General features: G+C 51.2%; 1 protein-coding gene across 2 annotated transcripts; it reads left to right on the top strand.

The window, feature by feature from the left end:
• Window positions 1-5,992: 5,992 nt before the first annotated feature.
• Window positions 5,993-17,597, top strand: DTYMK (deoxythymidylate kinase). 2 transcript variants are annotated; one of them, XM_055380013.2, is made up of 6 exons: window positions 5,993-6,332; window positions 7,109-7,217; window positions 10,067-10,183; window positions 12,670-12,760; window positions 14,714-14,911; window positions 17,120-17,597. In XM_055380013.2, the coding sequence occupies exons 1-6, from the start codon at window positions 6,203-6,205 to the stop codon at window positions 17,228-17,230; spliced, it is 756 nt and encodes a 251-aa protein (XP_055235988.1). In that variant the 5' UTR covers window positions 5,993-6,202; the 3' UTR covers window positions 17,231-17,597. The 2 variants fall into 2 exon arrangements, with proteins under 2 accessions (XP_055235988.1, XP_004033529.1); XM_004033481.5 differs by lacking the exon at window positions 10,067-10,183.
• The last annotated feature ends 403 nt before the right edge of the window (window positions 17,598-18,000 follow it).

Below are 18,000 nucleotides of genomic sequence, written 5' to 3'. Positions count from 1 at the left end.
CCTGCTGTGTGAAGGTCCACATGCCACATCTACCTGCAAGGAGGGTTGGGAGTTTAGCAGAGCAGCAAGTACCAGCACAACTCGAAGCTCCCGGGAGCAGGTGAGGGCACGGACTGAACTGTGTCCCTCCAAATTCCTGTGTCGAAGCCCTGACCCCCAACGTGACTGTAGATAGGGCCCTTAACGAGCTTTGCTTTTTTTTTTTTTTTTTTTTTGAGACAGTCTCGCCCTGTCGCCCAGGCTGGAGTGCAATAGGGCGATCTCAGCTGCAACCTCCGCCTCCTGGGTTCAAGCAATTCTCCTGCCTCAGCCTCCTGAGTAGCTGGGATTACAGGCGCCCGTCACCACACCCAGCTAATTTGTGTATGTTTAGTAGAGACGGGGTTTCACCACGTTGGCCAGGCTGGTCTCCAGCTCCTGATCTCGTGATCTGCCCGCCTCGGCCTCCCAAAGTGCTGAGATTACAGGCGAGAGCCAACGCGCCTGGCCAAGGAGCTAATTAAGGTTAAATGAAGTCCTAATGTGATGGGACCAACAGTTTTCATGTGTCTGCTGCACAGTTAACAGGCCCATGATGCTCAGACAGCAGGGTTTGCAGCAGAGAAAGAGTTTAACAAACAGAGAAAGAGTTTAACAAGGCCCAGGTGAGGAGGTGAAAGGAGACCGCTCCTCAAATACATCTCCCTGAGGAGTTCTGAGCTAAGGTTTTTAAGGGGATCATGGAAGGTGAGGGGGCTGGAAAATGGGGGCCGCTGATTGGCCAGGGTAAGGACGATGATTCACTAGAATATGGAAACTGCAGTCCTTGCTGAGTCAGCTCCTGTGGGGTCCTTCAGAGCAGCTGGCATCAGTACTTTCACCGGTATGCAGGGGCCTGAAAGAATCTCAGGCTGGGCGTGGTGGCTCATGCCTGCAATCCCAGGGCTTCAGGAGGCCGAGGCAGGATGACTGCTTGGGCCCACCAGTTCAAGACCAGCCTGGGCAACAGGGCAAGACCCCGTCGCTATTTAAAAAAAAAAAAAAAAAGCCAGATGTGTGTGCCTGTAGTTCCAGATACTTCAGATGCTGAGGCAGGAGGATCACTCGAGACCAGAACCTCAAGGCTGCAGTGAGCTATGATTGTGCCACTGCACTTCAGCCTGAACAAGAGTGAGACCCTGTCTCTAAAAAGAAAAAAAAATTAAAATAAAAAAAAACTCAAAGGGAAAAGTTAAGGTTTCATAATGTTCAAGTTGTTATCTCTGGAGCAGTTAAGGGTAACCGTAATCTTATAACAAGAGTCTACCTGATTCTGAGGCACGAGGCGCCAGCTCAGAGGGGCTCACCACATGACTGGTGCTGCGTGTGCTGCAAGCTCGGTTATTCCATTTCCCCCTCCCCTCTTCCTTGATTAATTTTGTGTTTTTAGTGACGGTTTTCTTTTTTTATATTTTTTAAAAAATTGAGACAAGGTCTCACTCTGTCACCTGGGCTGGAGTGCAGTGGCGCAACCATGGCTCACTGCAGCCTCAACCTCCTAGGCTCAAGTGATCCTCCCACCTCAGCTTCCCAAGTAGCTGGGACTATAGGCACGCCCACCTATTTATTTTGTAGAGATAAATAAATCTACAAATAAGTCTATGTTGCCCAGGCTGGTCTCAAACTCCTGAGCTCAAGCAATCTACCAGCCTCCCAAAGTGCTGGGATTGTAGGTGTGAGCCACCATGCCTGGCCAGGGATGGTTTCAATAAGGGTGCGACCCTAATCCGATAGGGCTGGTACCCTCATGAGAAAAGGAAGAGGTACCAGAGCATTCTCTTTGCTATGTGCAACTCTAAAAGACAGCCCTTACCAGGCAGCAATCTGTCGGGCACCTTAATCTTGGACTTCCAGCCAATAAATGCCTATTGCTTCAGTTCCCCAGTCTAAGGTAGTTTGTTGTGAGAGCCCGAGCCCACTGACAGTGAGAAAGACTTTATTCCCTGTGTGGTGGAAGTTGCAGCACGCTAAGAAACAGGGACTAGCAAAAGAGCTTTCCTGCTCCTTCAGTTTTTTTGTTTTTGTGTTTTTTTTTTTGAGACAGTGTCTCACTCTGTCACCCAGGCTGCAGTGCAGTGGCATGATCTCAGCTCACTGCAACCTCTACCTCCCAGGTTCAAGTGATTCTCCTGTCTCAACCTCCCAAGCAGCTGGGATTACAGGCATGTGCCACCACACCCAGCTAATTTTTGTATTTTTAGTAGAGACAGGGTTTCACCATGTTGTCTAGGCTGGTCTTGAACTCCTGACCTCAAATGATTCACCCACCTCGGCCTCCCAAAGTGCTGGGATTACAGGTCTCAGCCACTATACCCAGGTCCTTTTTTTTTAATGGAAAATCTCAAACTCAAGAAAGCAGAGAACCTGGCTGGGCGCGCTGGCTCACGCCTGTAATCCCAGCACTTTGGGAGGCTGAGGCGGGTGGACTCACCTGAGGTCAGGAGTTCAAGACCAGCCTGGCCAACATGGTGAAATCCTGTCTCTACTAAAAATACAAAAAATTAGCCGGGTGTTGTGGCGGGCGCCTGTAAATCCCAGCCACACAGACCCTCCTATGCCCATGCCAGGGCTGAGGTCAGCAGGCTGGGGTGTGGCAGTCATCCTTTGATCACGCAGGAACACCAAGAGAACTGCTAGGATGTGGACCAACCTGATGTCACTGAGTCACGGGAGCAGCTCCTGCCTGCCTAACACTGGACTTCATGTCATGTCAGATGATTAAATATCTTAATGCTGCGAGCCACAGGAGGCCGGCTGGCGTTCTGCTACCTGTGCTAAAAGGTATCCTAAGAGAGGTACACCATGCTGGAATAGGCAAAAGCAAACCTGTTTCTTGTACCTTAGTAACGCACTTCAAGGGGCTTATGTGCTTGAGCAATTCCTGCAGTCAAATGGGCCCTCCACCCCCCAGTACACAAGGCCCAGCTGGCCAGATTCCCTCCATCTTCACCCTCCTCCCCTGTCCCAGGGGAGCCAGGAAAGCCAGGCATCCACCAAGGCAGATGCGCTGTGTCCCTCTGCATCAGCCTGCTGAGTCCTCCTGGACCTGATGAGAGGCAGGACCGCAGCCTTGCCCAGCCCCGGGAAGGTGGTCTTCCTTCCTACAATCCCCTTCATCCTCTGGAAGGCAACAAGATGGAATTTTATAAGGAGACATCAATCAGAAAAAAGGATATTACTTTTATTACTTATCTATGTAAGGGAATAGTAAGTACTATTCTTAGTACTTGTAAGCGTTCGCTAGGTTGTGCTTTGGTAACAAAGGATCCCGAAGTCTCAGTGACTCGAAATCATGATGGTTTACTTCTTGCTGGTGCTGCCCATCAGCTACAATGGCTGTACTTCATGGGCCTTTGTTACAGGATCTGGGGTGAAAAATCAGCCCTCACTGTGCACATGCTGTGTTCATGTTGGGGGCAGAAGGGGAGGGACCAAACCACAAAACACCCTTTAAAGCTTCTGCCTGAACAGGGCACATGACAGCAGACTACTTTACATTACCATTTGGAAGTCTCACCGCTAAGCTTGACGTAAAGGAAGAAAGGGTAGGCCAGGTGCAGTGGTTCATGTCTGTAATCCCAGCACTTAGTGAGGCTGACGTGGGTGGATCACCCGAGGTCAGGAATTCGAGACCAGCCTGGCAAACACGGTGAAACCCCATCTCTACTAATACAAAAATTAGCTGGGCGTGGTGGCAGGTGCCTGTAATCTCAGCTACTTGGGAGGTTGATGCAGGAGAATAGGTTGAACCCGGGAAGTGGAGGTTGCAGTGAGCCAAGATCATGCCATTGCACTCCACTCTGGGCCACAAGACAGAAACTCCGTCTCAAAAAAAAAAAAATTAAATTAAAAAATAAATTGGCCGGGCGCAGTGGCTCACGCCTGTAATCTCAGCACTTTGGGAGGCTGAGATGGGCGGATCATGAGGTCAGGAGATCGAGACCATCCCGGCTAACACGGTGAAACCCCGTCTCTACTAAAAAATACAAAAAAAATTAGCCGGGCATGATGGTGGGCACCTGTAGTCCCAGCTAGTGGTGAGGCTGAGGCAGGAGAATGGGATGAACCCGGGAGGTGGAGCTTGCAGTGAGCCGAGATTGCGCCACTGCACTCCAGCCTGGGCAACAGAGCAAGACTTCATCTCAAAAAAATAAAATAAAAATACAAAAATTAGCCGGGCATGGTGGTGGGCGCCTGTAATCCCAGCTACTCAGGAGGCTGAGGCAGGAGAATAGCTTGAACCCGGGAGGTGGAGGGTGCAGTGAGCTGAGATCGCGCCACTGCACTCCAGCCTGGGCGACAGAGCAGGACTCCGTCTCAAATAAAATAAAAGCAATAAAAGTAAATTAAAAAGGAAAAAAGGGCATAACTGGTAATAACAATATAACCCATATCCTTCCAGAACCCCAAACTGAACTGGGGAGGCTTCAGTCTGGAAAACATAAAGCTACTCTAGGTATGCAATGATAATATAATCGCAGGCTTACACAAATGCTGGGAGTAAAGTCCGGGAAATTGTTGCCAATGACCTCAGCCCAAAGCACTGAAGCTGGGTGGCGGTCTCAAGAGCTCATGGGGAAAAACCAATGCAAACTCAACACTTAGAAAGCTACCAGCAATTTCTTGGTCTACATCAGAGAGGCAGGTGGTTCTCAAAACAGAGAACAGCTTTGAATTTCATCTATATTTCTGGCTGAGGGTGCCTCCCAAGAATAATCGCCTCGAAAGGTAAGAGTGCCTCGTCTGGTAGACTGTAATCCAGGGCTACACAGATGATTCTGGGAAATGCAGTTCCTACCATTTCTTCTGCTAAGCAGAGAAAGTGATGTCTAGCTGACAACTGACAATATGGCACATATAGATAGTAGTATTTTAGATATCTAAAATAACAAAAAGTCTCACCTGAGAAATGTCCAAGCAGCCTGATATCCCTAAGATAACAGCAAACACTACTGGGCGCTTTCTAGATACCGGGGACACTTCGCGGGACTTTTTCCACCTCTCTATGGCAGAGACAGTTTTTCCTATTATCATCATGACCCACATTTCAGAGGAGTTGGAGGCATGGAAAGAGGAAACAACTTGCCCGTTCTCTCTCCGTGCTATAATTTGTATACATCATCTTTTAAAACGGACTTTTCGGCCAGGCGCGGTGGCTCACGCCTGTAATCCCAGCACTCTGGGAGGCCGAGGCGGGCAGATCACGAGGTCAGATCAAGACCATCCTGGCTAACACGGTGAAACCCCGTCTCTACTAAAAATACAAAAAATTAGCCGGACATGGTGGCGGCCGCCTGCAGTCCCAGCTACTCGGGAGGCTGAGGCAGCAGAATGGCGTGAACCCAGGAGGTGGAGCTTGCAGTGAGCAGAGATCGCGCCACTGCACTCCAGCCTGGGTGAAAGAGCGAGACTCTGTCTCAAACAAACAAAAACAACAACAAAAACACCCACACGGACTTTCCAGAGCCCTGCAGTTTTGCGCTTCAGGGACAACAGTGAACATTTATCGATCCCATGGTTTTCCTCCAATTGCCACGTGGCCAGTGTCTACACAGCCCCCTATCCTGCCCCTGCTGTCAAACACAGCGTTTCCAGAACGCAGTCGTGCTGGGCTCCAGGTGAGCTTTGGGAGGAGCCCCGGCTGAGCCCCTGCACTGGGCCCCGCGCTTCGGGAAGCATCTCGCTCGTTCGTCTCGCGCGCCGCGTGACCGGAGCCCTCGCGCTGGCAGCGGGCACCGCAGGGCCCTGAGAGTCGGGCCCGCTGCGCGCAGCCAGGGGCCAACGAGAGCCGACGCTGGGCGGGCAGCGCCCGGGAGCCCCTCCGACCCTGCGCTCCCCTCCTCCGCGCCCTGACCCCGCGTCTCCGGCCGTCCGGCCCGCGCCGCGTCACCTCCCCTCCCGGAGCGAAGGGCCCTGCTCGCCCGAGCACGGAGGCCCGCACGGGCCACGGGGCCCCAGTTTCCGCCCCGGAAGCCCAGGGCACGGCTCCAGTGGCGGCGCGGCCCAGGGCGCAGGCGCCGGTGTCGGTCCCACCGCGCGTCGTCCTCTCCCCAGCCCCGGCCAATCCCTTCGAATTTGGCCGAGGCCGGGAAATACTAGCTAATGACGGCGCGCGCTGTTGACGCCGGCCAATGGGAGCTCCGGAAGGCTGCGTGGAGACGCAAGCGGCGGGCGGTGGACAGTCATGGCGGCCCGGCGCGGGGCTCTCATAGTGCTGGAGGGCGTGGACCGCGCCGGGAAGAGCACGCAGAGCCGCAAGCTGGTGGAAGCGCTGTGCGCCGCGGGCTACCGCGCCGAACTGCTCCGGTTCCCGGGTGGGTGCGCGCGGCGGGAGGTGCGCGGCGGCTTTCGGTGCCTCTGCCTTCCCAGGGGCTCTTTGCTCCGCTTCGTTGTCTGCGGTTGACGTGCTGTGAACTGTGCGGTTTTTATTTTGAAAGACGGGCTTTCGCTGTGTCGCCCAGGCTGGAGTGCAGTGGCGCCATCTCGGCCCACGGCAGCCTGGACCTCCCGGGCTCAAGCGATCCTCCCGCCTCAGCCTCCCAGGTAGCCGGGAACATAGGCGCGCGCCACCGCGCCCGGTCCACGCTGCGTGTCTTTAAGTGCGGGGTATGGTGATGACTGACGTGTAAACCCGCGCGAAACCGTGGTCTCGCCCCCAAAAGTTTCCTCCAGCTCTTTTGTAATCCATGTCTCGTTTTTGTGGGTTTTTCTGGTGTTGTGTTTTGTTTGATGGCTGTTCGCGCTTTCAGGGGTTTTATAGCATATATTTAAAAGTTTTCAAGTGAAGCATTGACCTTAATCTTTGGCCACCCAGTCCACAAATTTTATAAATGCTTTCTTTGAAGTCTCTACTTTCTACCCGAGTTCTTTTTTCCTAAAGCATTTTTCATCCCAGCTTGTTTGCAGATTGCTGTTATTTCTCAGAGAAATTTCTTTGGCTTCCGCAGAAGATCCAAGCCTGTCTAGAGATTTAGTAAAGTAAAATTCAACGTGAGACTTGAGTCCGGGAGAAATTCAGTCCAAACTATATTGTAATGTAGAGGGAAAGCCTGATCTCACTTGTATTTTGTGTGTTTCTCTTTTTTTCTAGAAAGATCAACTGAAATCGGCAAACTTCTGAGTTCCTACTTGCAAAAGAAAAGTGACGTGGAAGATCACTCGGTGCACCTGCTTTTTTCTGCAAATCGCTGGGAACAAGTGTAAAAACCATTGCACATTGCTCCCTCTGCCCTTGCCACTTTCCTTCCTCCTGAGATTCAGTGAACGCAGCCCTTGATTCTGAATGACAATGACAGTAGTGCTGGGCCTGAGGTTCTTCTATTCAGCAGTCCTGTGGGCAGAGGTGGTGAAGCGCCCTAGTTCCCAAAGGGCGCTAATGAATGCTGTTTCGTCCTCCTGCTCCCCACACCCCATAACTAATAGACTTCAGTTTTTCGGGTTTTTTTAGACGGAGTTCCGCTGTGTCGCCAGGCAGAGGTGCGATCTCGGCTCACTGCAACCTCCGCCTCCCAGGTTCAAGCGATTCTCCTGCGTCAGCCTCCCGAGTAGCTGGGACTACAGGCGCGCCCCAGCATGCTCAGCTAATTTTTGTAATTTTAATTTACTTTATTTTTAAATTAAATTTTTGTATTTTTAGTAGAGACAGGGTTTCACCATGTTGGCCAGGATGGTCTCTCTTGACCTTGTGATCCACTCGCCTCGGTCTCCCAAAGTTCTGGGATTACGCAGGTGTGAGCCACCGCACCTGGCCCTTTTTTTTTTATTTTTAAGACAAGGTATTGCTCTGTGGCCCAGGCTGGAGTGCAGTGGCACCCAATCATGGCTCACTGCAGCCTCAACTTCCTAGGCTCAAGCAGTCCTCCCACCTCAGCATCCCGAGTAGCTTAGGGCCATAGGGGCATGCTACCAAGCCCAGCTAATTTTTTTTTTTTTTTAATGTAGAGTCAAGGTCTCACCATATCACGCCCAGGCTGGTCTCAAACCCCTGGCCTCAGAGACTTAATGTTTTAAAGATAGCTTTAGGTATATAGAAAAACTGATGTCAAAAAGTAGAGTATGTAGAGAGCTCCCTACATACTACCCCTGCCTTCCCTGCTTCCCCATTATTTATGTGCTGTGTTATGTTACATTTGTTAAAATTGATAACCAGTATTGATACATTAGTAACTGAGTTTATATGAACTCTCCTACCACCTTTTTTTGTTTTACATCATTGTAGTAGGTTTCCTCTTCATTCAACACTTGATGTGTGTTCTTTCAATGTTTTTATTTACATTTATATACATATGTAGAAACTACTATAGTTAGAATTTTGTTTTTTAACATAAATGAGGTCATACCATACAAATTATTTGGCAGCTTTCTTTCTAACTCTGCCTTACAGATTTCTGCACTTACAGATCCCCTAACTCTGCCCTTCTCATTCTTTTTAATTGTTGTCGCATGTTCTCTAGAAAAGTTGTTCCACGGTACATTTAGCCAGTTCCCTGCTGGTGAATTTTCAGTGGTTCCTCATCATCCGTGTTACATGAAACACTGCATTACTCTCCTCTGGCTTAGCTTTGTGTCTTGCTTGGAAAGGCTGTCCCCACTCCAAGTCTTAAATGAAAATGAGACCATTTTTATAATCTTTTTAACACATCTAGAATTTATGGAGGCAATTGTTCTTCTGATTTTGCTTTTTGTGGCTTTGTAGAAAAGTGATGAAACACGTACACGCCCAATTTAAAATGAAGAATAATCCTGATTTTACTTTTTAGATAATAATCTTATCCCAGGTACCCAGGGCTACATCTCTTGTGTCCATCTATTCTCCTACAGGTTACTTGTTTCCCTAATAGATATTTAAGTTTCCTCTATGTCTAACCGTGGCTTGATAGTTTTTTTGTTTTGTTTTGGTTTTTTTTGAGACAAGAGTCTCGTTGTGTTGCTCAGGTTGGAGTGCAGTGGCTCAGTCTCGGCTCACTGCAACCTCCGCCTCCCGGGTTCAAGCAATTCTCCTGCCTCAGCCTCCTGAGTAGCTGGGATTACAGGCGCGTACGACCATGCACAGCTAATTTTTATGTTTTAGTAGAGACAGGGTTTCACCATGTTGGCCAGGGTGGTCTTGAACTCCTGACCTCAAGTGATCCTCCCACGTCGGCCTCCCACAGTGCTGGGATTACAGGCATGAGCCACCATGCCCGACCAATAGTTCATGTCTTTTTTGCCCTAATTAATAGTCCCTTGTTTGGATGTACCATAGTTCATTACCTACTAAAGGACATCTTTGTTGCTTCCAAGTTTTGGCAGTTATAAATCTGTTATAAACATCCTCGTGCAGGATTTTGTGTGGTCATAAGCTTTCACTTCTTTTGGGTAAATGCCAGGGAGCACCACTGCTTTAATATGTGGTAAGACTATTAATTTTTGTAAAGAACTGCTAAACCATGGGTGTCCAGTCTTTTGGCTTCCCTGGGCCACATTGGAAGAACTGTCTTGGGCCACGCATAAAATACACTAACAATTGCTGATGAGCTTAAAAAAAAAAAAATTTCGTAACGTTTTGAGAAAGCTTAACAAATTTGTGTTGGGCCACATGCAGCCTGCGGGCCTCGGGTTGGACAAGCTTGTGGTAAACTGTCTTCCAAAGTGGCTGCAGCATCTTGCATTCTCACCAGCAGTGAACAAGGGTTGCTATTGCTCCAGATCCTCACCAGCATTTGGTGTTGTCAGTGTTTGGATGTTTGCCATTCTGACAGGTGTGTGTGGTATCTCATTGTTCTAGTTTGCATTTCCCTGCTGACATATGATGTGGAGTATCTTTTCATATGCTTGTTTGCCATCTGTGTATCTGGTTTCATAAGGTATCTGTTAAGTGCTTTGGCCCACTCTTTTTTTTGGGACAGGGTCTCAACCAGGCTAGAGTACAGTGGCACAGTCTTGGCTCACTGCAGCCTCTACTTCCCAGGCTCAAGCGATCCTCCTGCCTTAGCCTCCCAAGTAGCTGGGACTACAGGTGCATGCCACCATGCTAAGTTTTGTATTTCTTTTTTTTTTCTCGAGACAGTTTCATTCTTGTCGCCCAGACTGGAGTGCAATGGGGCGATCTTGGCTCACTGCAACCTACGCCTCGCAGGTTCAAGCAATTCTCCTGCCTCAGCCTCTCAAGTAGCTGTGATTACAGGTGCCCACCACCATGCCCGGCTAATTTTTCTATTTTTTAATTAGTGATGGGGTTTCGTCATGTTGGCCAGGCTGGTCTTGAACTCCTGACCTCAGGTGATCCACCTGCTTTAGCCTCCCAAAGTGCTGGGATTACAGGCATGAGCCACCATGCCTGGCCAATTTTGTATTTTTTGAGGAAATGTGGTTTCACCATGTTTCCCAGGTTGGACTCAAATTCCTGGACTCAAATTCCTGGGCTCAAGTGATGAGACTGCCTCCGCCTCCCAAAGTGTTGGGAATATAGGCATGAGCCATTACGCCCAGCCTTGGCCCACTTTTTAAGGGGGTTGGTTGATTTCTTGTTTTTGAGTTTTAAGAATTCTTTGTATGCTTTAGATAACAGTCCTTTATAAAATGTGTCTTTTATACATATTTTCTCCTAGGCTGTGGTTTGCCTTTTCTGTTTTCTCACTCTCTCTTCTTTCTTTTTTTAGACAGGGTCTCTGTGTCATGCAGGCTGAGTGCAGTGCACAATCACAGCTTACTGCAGCCTCAACCTCCCGGGTTCAAGTGATCTTCCCACCTCAGCCTCCCAAGTAGCTGCAACTACAGGCACGTTAACACACCTGGCTAATTTTTGTAAAATTTTTTGTAGCGATGGAGTCTCACTATTGTTGCCCAGGCTGGTCTTGAACTCCCGGACCCAAGCAGTCCTCCTGCCTTGGTTTCCCAAAGTGCTGTGATTAGAGGCATGAGCCATCCTGCCTGGCCTTATTTTTTTAAGAGAAATGTCTTGCTCTGTTGCCCAGGCTGGAATGTTGTGGCATGATCACAGCTTACTGCAGCCTTAAACTCCTGGGTTCAAGTGATCCTCCTGCCTCAGCCTCTGGAGTAGCTAGGACTACAGGTGCGTGCCACTATCCCTGGCTAATTTTTACATTTTTTGTAGAGATGGGGTCTCGCTATTGTTACTCAGGCTGGTCTCAAACACCTGGCCTCAAGGGATCCATCCCGCCAAATGGCTTCCAAAAGTGCTGGGCTCACAGGCATGAGCCACCACGTCCGGCTGTCCTTTCCTTCTCTTGACAGTGTCTCTCACAAAGCACAAAGTGTTTGTTTTCGTGAAGTCCATCTTAATCAGTTCTCTCATGGGCTGTGCCTTTGGTTTTGTATCTAAACAGTCTGCCAAACCCCAGGTGATCTAAGTTTTCTCCTGTGTTACTGTCTAGGAGTTTCATAGTTTTGCATTTTACATTTGGGTCTGTGATTCATTTTGTCTTTTTTTCCCCCCCCTTTTTGTGGAGAACGGGGTCTCACTATATTGCCCAGGCAGGTCTCGAGCTCCTGGGCTCAAGCAATCCTCCTGCCTCTGCCTCCTTGAAAGCTGGGATTACAGACGTGAGCCACCATGCCAGGCCTGTGATTCATTTTGAATTTATGTTTGTGGAGGGTATACGGTCTGGTCTAGATTTATTCTCTTTCATGAGGATGTCCAGTTGTTCCAGCAGCGTTTGTTGAGGAAAACGCCTTTGCACCATTGCATCCCTCTGCTGCTTTGTCAGAGGCCAGTTGACTCCTTATGTGGGTGCCCCTGTGATTTGAAGGCCCCAGTGAGACTGGCTGAGTCGAATGAATCGGACTTTTCTTTCTCTGTCTTGAGCAGTGCTTCTCACTAGTGTCAGGCGCCGTGTCTTTGTACATCCGTGATCTTGGCAGCTGTAGGGATGATGGTGGACTTGTGGTATTTGGTTGAGAACATCCTTGCAGTCCAGGCTAGGGGTCATGAGCATGGATGAGTCACCTGCTGGCTGTGCCCACGCTTCCCCCGCCACCATCCTCTGCTCTCTTCTTTGCCTGTGCTTTCTTCTTCCTCGACAGGGTAGTGCTGGCCTCTCTGCCCAGACAGCTGACAGTGCATCTCCTTTCCCCTGCCGTGTTTCTGGAACATTGAACTTTACCAGTTGTGTTTGTTACTATTTAGTAAGGTTACCTTTTCTATGTTGGGTTTTGCTGGAGGTGTGGGTATGGCATCTTCTAGAGAAGATCCAGACCTTTTTGGATTAAAAGTAAGGTTACAAATCACTGTGCTGTACTTGTTGTCATATGAGATTTCTGAGTTGTATTGTTGGGATAATTTTTTTTTTCTTTTTTTGAGATGGAGTCTCGCTGTGTCACCCAGGCTGGAATGCAGTGGTGTGATCTCGGCTCACTGCAACCTCCACCTCCTGGGTTCAAGCAATTCTCCTGCCTCAGCCTCCTGAGTAGCTGGGATTACAGGTGCCTGCCACCATGTCCAGCTAATTTTTTGTATTAGTAGAGACAGGGTTTCACCATGTTAGCCAGGATGGTCTCGATCTCCTGACCTTGTGATCCGCCCGCCTCAGCCTCCCAAAGCGCTGGGATTATAGGGGTGAGCCACCGCGCACAGCCTGTTGGGATAATTTAAGCTTGACAGTTCAAGGCCTATGAAACAGGACCAGGGCTCAGGAGCATCCTCTTTTTCAGGCCGTTAATTAAGGAAAAGTTGAGCCAGGGTGTGACCCTCGTCGTGGACAGATACGCATTTTCTGGTGTGGCCTTCACCGGTGCCAAGGAGGTGAGTGCCACTTGGCCTCCTCTCGGGCGAGCACAGATGTGTGGACCCAGGACTGCCCTTGAATGCGAGTACGAGTGACATGCCTCAGATTACTCTGCAGAGTTTCGTGATTCTTATATTCCTTTTATCTCTTTGCTAGATTAATTTGGTTTTATCAATAAGAAGAGCAAACATTTATGTAGCTAGAGATTGTTTCACAGATAGAACCATAGTTGGTATTTGGATTATATTTTCCACATGCTTTTTTTTTTTTTTGGGAGACAGTCTCTCATTCTGTCACCCAGGCTGGAGTGCAGTGGCGCGATCTCAGCTCATTGCAACCTCTGCCTCCTGAGTTCAAGCGATTATCCTGCCTCAGTCTCCCGAGTATCTGGGATTATAGGCATGCACCACCGTGCCCAGCTAATTTTCATACTTTTAGTAGAGACGGGGTTTTACCATGTTGGCCAGGCTGGTCTCAAACTCCTGACCTCAAGTGATCCACTCATCTCAGCCTCCCAAAGTGCTAGGATTACAGGCATGAGCCACTGCACCCAGCCTCCAGATGCATTTTCAAAGATGGTTCATTTGTAGTACTTTTTTTCCCCCGTTTTTTGAAAGAGGGCGTCTCCCTCTGTTGCCCAGGCTGGAGTACAGTGGAACAAGCAAAGCTTGCTATAACCTTCAACTCTTGGGCCCAAGTGATCCTCCCGCTTCAGCCTCCCAAAGTGCTGGGATTACAGCTGTGAGCCACTGTGCCCAGCTCTGTCCCTTAAAGAGACAGTAAAAAGAAGGATAATGTGGTTATTTTTCATGATAACCGCCCTTACTTTTTATTTTATTTATTTTTTTTTAGACAGAGTCTCGCTCTCTCACCCAGGCTGGAGTGCAGTGGCACAATCTAGGCTCACTGCAAGCTCCGCCTCCCGGGTTCACGCCATTCTCCTGCTTCAGCCGCCCGAGTAGCTGGGACTACAGGTGCCTGCCACCACGCCCAGCTAATTTTTTGTTTAGTAGAGATGGGGTTTCACCGTGTTAGCCAGGATGGTCTTGATCTCCTGACCTCGTGATCCGCCCGCCTCAGCCTCCCAAAGTGCTGGGATTACAGGCGTGAGCCACCGTGCCCAGCCACGCCCTCACTTTTTAATTCTGCCATTTCTTCATGTGTTAGCTTGAGTCCTTCCCCTCTGAAGTATTACGTTGTATAATGAGGAGGACAAGACTAATGATTCCTTTGCTTCTTCCTGCTGTGCGGATCAGCTGACAGAGCCACAGGCTCTGTGGGAGGTGCTCGTGGACGCCTTCCCTCAGCTCATTGTGCTGTCATGTGATGTGTGGCCTGGAGTCACAGCCTTTCTGGTCCTACCTTTCCTCCGGAAACAGGACAGCATTTGGAGGGAGATGGGATGAGTAAGGGAGGGAGAGAGGGTGCTCGCACACAGCCCTGGCAAGGAGGGCCAGTGGATGAGACTAGGCTGGCACGGGGCTAGCACATAACAGGCTCTAGGAGTGCCTGTCTTCTTCCTGCTCTTCCATGGGAGAGGAGACCCTGGCATGTGTGACAGAAAAGACACTGCCAAGGACCTCGTGCCTGTGTCCGGACCCAGCTGCTCTCTGCTGCAGGCGTCCTAGGCCGGGGGTCTCCAGGGGCTCTGTACATAGACTGTTTCCTTCTGGCCAGCAGGCCTGTAGCTGCGCTGGGAGGGCCTCCATGGGGCCTGGGCTGTGGGTGGCGGGGACTGGGAGCCGTTCTGTCTACCTACTTTTCTGTCCACTTGTTTACAAAGGAAAAACAAAGGTGACACTGGAGAAACCAACACGTTCGAGGTTCTAAAAATTAAACGAGCCACAATATAAACAGTCTCACGTCTTGGTACCTCACCAAATGTCCCCTCGTTTTTTCCTGTTTTTACGACTTTCGAAACAAAAACCTAGACTACACTAAGCTTTAACTGTTGGGTTCTTTCTTGGCAGAATTTTTCCCTAGATTGGTGTAAACAGCCAGACGTGGGCCTTCCCAAACCCGACCTGGTCCTGTTCCTCCAGTTACAGCTGGCGGATGCTGCCAAGCGGGGAGCGTTTGGCCATGAGCGCTATGAGAACGGGGCTTTCCAGGAGCGGGCGCTCCGGTGTTTCCACCAGCTCATGAAAGACACAACTTTGAACTGGAAGGTGAGAATCCCAGAATTGCACACTAGGAAGCGTGGAGAGGTGGCTCAGGATGACACCGTGGTGACTGGCGCAGTCACCAAAGCAAAGCTGCTGCCGTTTCCGTCTGGTCCTCCCAGATGTGGAGCCCCGGGAGTAGTCATTCAGGGGTTCTCGGTGCCAGCAAATTCTTTTTTTTTTGAGACAGAATCTTGCTCTGGTTGCCAACCCAGGCTGGAGTGCAATGGCATGATCTCAGCTCACTGCAACCTCCACTTCTTGGGTTCAAGTGATTCTCCTGCCTCAGCCTCCCGAGTAGCTGGGATTACAGGCACGTGCCATCATGCCTGGCTAATTTTTTTTTGTAGAGATGGGGTTTCTCCATGTTGGTCAGGCTGGTCTCCAACTCCTGACCTCAGGTGATCTGCCCGCCTCGGCCTCCCAAAGTGCTGGGATTATAGGCGTGAGCCATCGCGCCCGGCCAGTGCCAGCAAATTCTAACCCGATGAGTTTTGCTAAATGTTGACATTTGGTGCTTTGTCTGGTGGGTCAGGTGAGAGTCTGCGCAATCCTCCACATCCTCAGCCCCTCTTCAGACACGAGCGCCAGCCTGTTCCTGCCACTGTGTCCTCTGGTGCGGGCCTCTCGCTGGGCATGGGCCCTGCAGCCGCACCTGGCCGTCTGAGTTCAGGAGGGTGCTGTGTGCTGCCTCTCCCTTCAGTCCTGCCTCCTTCCGTCTCAGCAGTCCCAGGTCTGGCTCTGCTCCCAGGACGCTGGACTCTCCCCTCCCAGTGGACTCGCAGGCTGGCCGCCTCTGCTCCTCCTGACCGCAGCCCCTCTCCCAGACTCCAGTCGCCCGTGCCCACTGCTGCCCACGTGGCCTCTTTCCAGGCGGCAGCCAGGGCTTCTGGCACGTCGGGCGCCAGCACTGTCGCTTGTGGCCACGGCCCGCGGAGCTTCAGTCCCTTGAGCTCCTCCACCAGAGCAGGGCCGAGGGTCTCGCCCCAGCCCGACTGGCTGTGCCTGCAGATGCTGCTGGTCACGCAGCTTTTCGTTTCCCGGAACGCAGGTGGGATAGCAGTGCCCTTTTCTGGCAGTGCGGCATTCTCTGGCAGTCATTCCGCCCGGAGAGGCTCATCTTGGGCGGTTCTGGGCGACAGCTGTGTGGCTGCACCGTGGCCAGTGAGAGGCATCTGGGAAGGTGGCCCTTGTGTAGGGAGTCACTCTCCTTCCGTCACGGTCACACCTCATGAAATGGTTAGATTCTTCCAAGTGCCTTCTACGCCCCTGGCAGATTTTCTAGAATTTGCTGTCCCAGAAGCTTGAGAAGGGTCCGGTGCCATCCGACAGCAGAAGCCGGGATGCCGTTGAGACGCCAGCGCTTCTGAGTCCCTCTCACTTACTGCCTTCTGGTGGAGAGAAGGCTGTCCTGCGGGCTTATGCCCTCCGCATGCTCCTCGCACCGTTCACGCCATTGTGCAGCACAGCTGTTAGGACCAAATTCATCTTCCCCGCAAGGACGAGTCAGGCCCAGTGTTGCACTGGTCCTGCTATCTGGCTTCTGCTGCGGAACTTCCTCACGTTCCAGGCAGTGCCCAGGAGCCACAGGAGCGTGGGCAGGGCAGGGTCTGCCCTCTGTGCTTCCGACTCGCCGCTTGCGAGCTGGAGGGACAGTCACCTCGACCTGGTGGGCTGGGTGGGCCTGGCTGTGCTGTGGGCTGTGCCTCACTCCTGCAAGTGGGCACTCAGCGGGGTTGGGGTCACGAGGCTGAGGTCGGCTTAAAGCAGGAGGGGGCAGTTGGCACGTCATGTTTCTCCTGCATCAGGGCTGTGGCAGGAATGCTGGGTGACTGCCGTGGACACTTGTCAAGGTTGAGGTTCAGAGAAAGGTGTGGGGTATCCCGGAGGTCACCACAGTGTGCCAGGAGGTTCAGGTTGGCCTTCCAGAGCCCGGCCTGTGTGAAATCCCCACGAGCACAGAGGACACAATGAAACATGGTGTTGTTTTGAGACAGGGTCTTACTGGGTCACCCAGGCTGGAGTAGGGTGGTGCCACATTTTTTGTAGAGATGGGGTGTCCCTGTGTAGCCCAGGCTGGTCTTGAACTCCTGGGTACAAGCAGTCCTCCCTCGTGGGCCTCCCAAAGTGCTGGGATTACAGGCGTGGGCTCCCGTGACCAGCCTGGAACGTGCTGATGAGCCTCTTTTTCTCCTGAAACCCCGGTGGGAACAGATGGTGGATGCTTCCAAAAGCATCGAAGCTGTCCATGAGGACATCCGCGTGCTCTCTGAGGACGCCATCCGCACCGCCACAGAGAAGCCGCTGGGGGAGCTATGGAAGTGACCCAAGGCTGCCCACTGGAGACACCTCTCCCTGCAGTCCCCCGAGAGGTGGGAGATTCGCAGAAGGCCCCGTCCCCAGCGGTGTCCAGACCCCACAACTTTCCCGGCAGCAGAGATCTGCAGGCTGCCTCTTCTGCCCCGGAGCTGGGGTGCACTGGGGACCCCCGTGGTGGGGACCTTGGCAGTGTGGACATGAGCAGAGCGATGGAGCAGTCTCCTGCCCTCTCCCCTGTCCTGATGGCACTCTGTTGTATTTTCTTACTGAAGTTCAGTGATAACTCTGAGCAGTTTCATTGTGATCACTGTAAATGGTAATCAGTTGGAATTCTCCTAAATGTCTTCCAGACACTAGTAAAAAACGACCTGAAGATTGTTTGTGGAACGCTTCACTTTTCTTAGGCTGAGGACGGAGCTGGCTTTGAATGGGAACCTCCATCCCAGGAGAGAATAGCCTTCATTGGGCCCAGTAGGGCCTTCCTGGACCTTGGTTCCTGCCTAGTTGAGGGAGTCCCACTGTGGGTCTGAACAGTTGCAGCCATGCCCTGGGCTCACTGGGTCCAGCCAGGCTATATCCGAGCGTCATCACAGCTTACGTCCTGAACTCACCTAAGTTAACTCTGCTATTTTCATTGCAACCCTGGAGCTTAACTTCTCATCCTATCCTTTATTTTTTATTTTTTTGGAAACAGGGTCTCACTGTCGCCCAGGCTGGAGTGCAGTGGCACGATCATGGCTCACTGCAGCCTTGACCTCCTGGGCTCAGGTGATCCT

Source organism: Gorilla gorilla, chromosome 11 (assembly GCF_029281585.2).
Source record: "Gorilla gorilla gorilla isolate KB3781 chromosome 11, NHGRI_mGorGor1-v2.1_pri, whole genome shotgun sequence".
In the NCBI taxonomy this organism is placed as follows: domain Eukaryota; kingdom Metazoa; phylum Chordata; class Mammalia; order Primates; family Hominidae; genus Gorilla; species Gorilla gorilla.
The sequence above is the reverse complement of the archived record's forward strand: the minus strand, read 5'-3'. Positions and strand labels throughout refer to the sequence as shown.

Bases quoted from the DNA above. Each gene is read 5' to 3' on its own strand.
- DTYMK (XM_055380013.2), top strand. From the start codon at position 6,203: ATGGCGGCCCGGCGCGGGGCTCTCATAGTGCTGGAGGGCGTGGACCGC. The intron at 6,333-7,108 runs GTGGGTGCGCGC...CTTTTTTTCTAG, and splicing joins CGAACTGCTCCGGTTCCCGG to AAAGATCAACTGAAATCGGC. The intron at 12,761-14,713 runs GTGAGTGCCACT...CTTTCTTGGCAG, and splicing joins CCTTCACCGGTGCCAAGGAG to AATTTTTCCCTAGATTGGTG.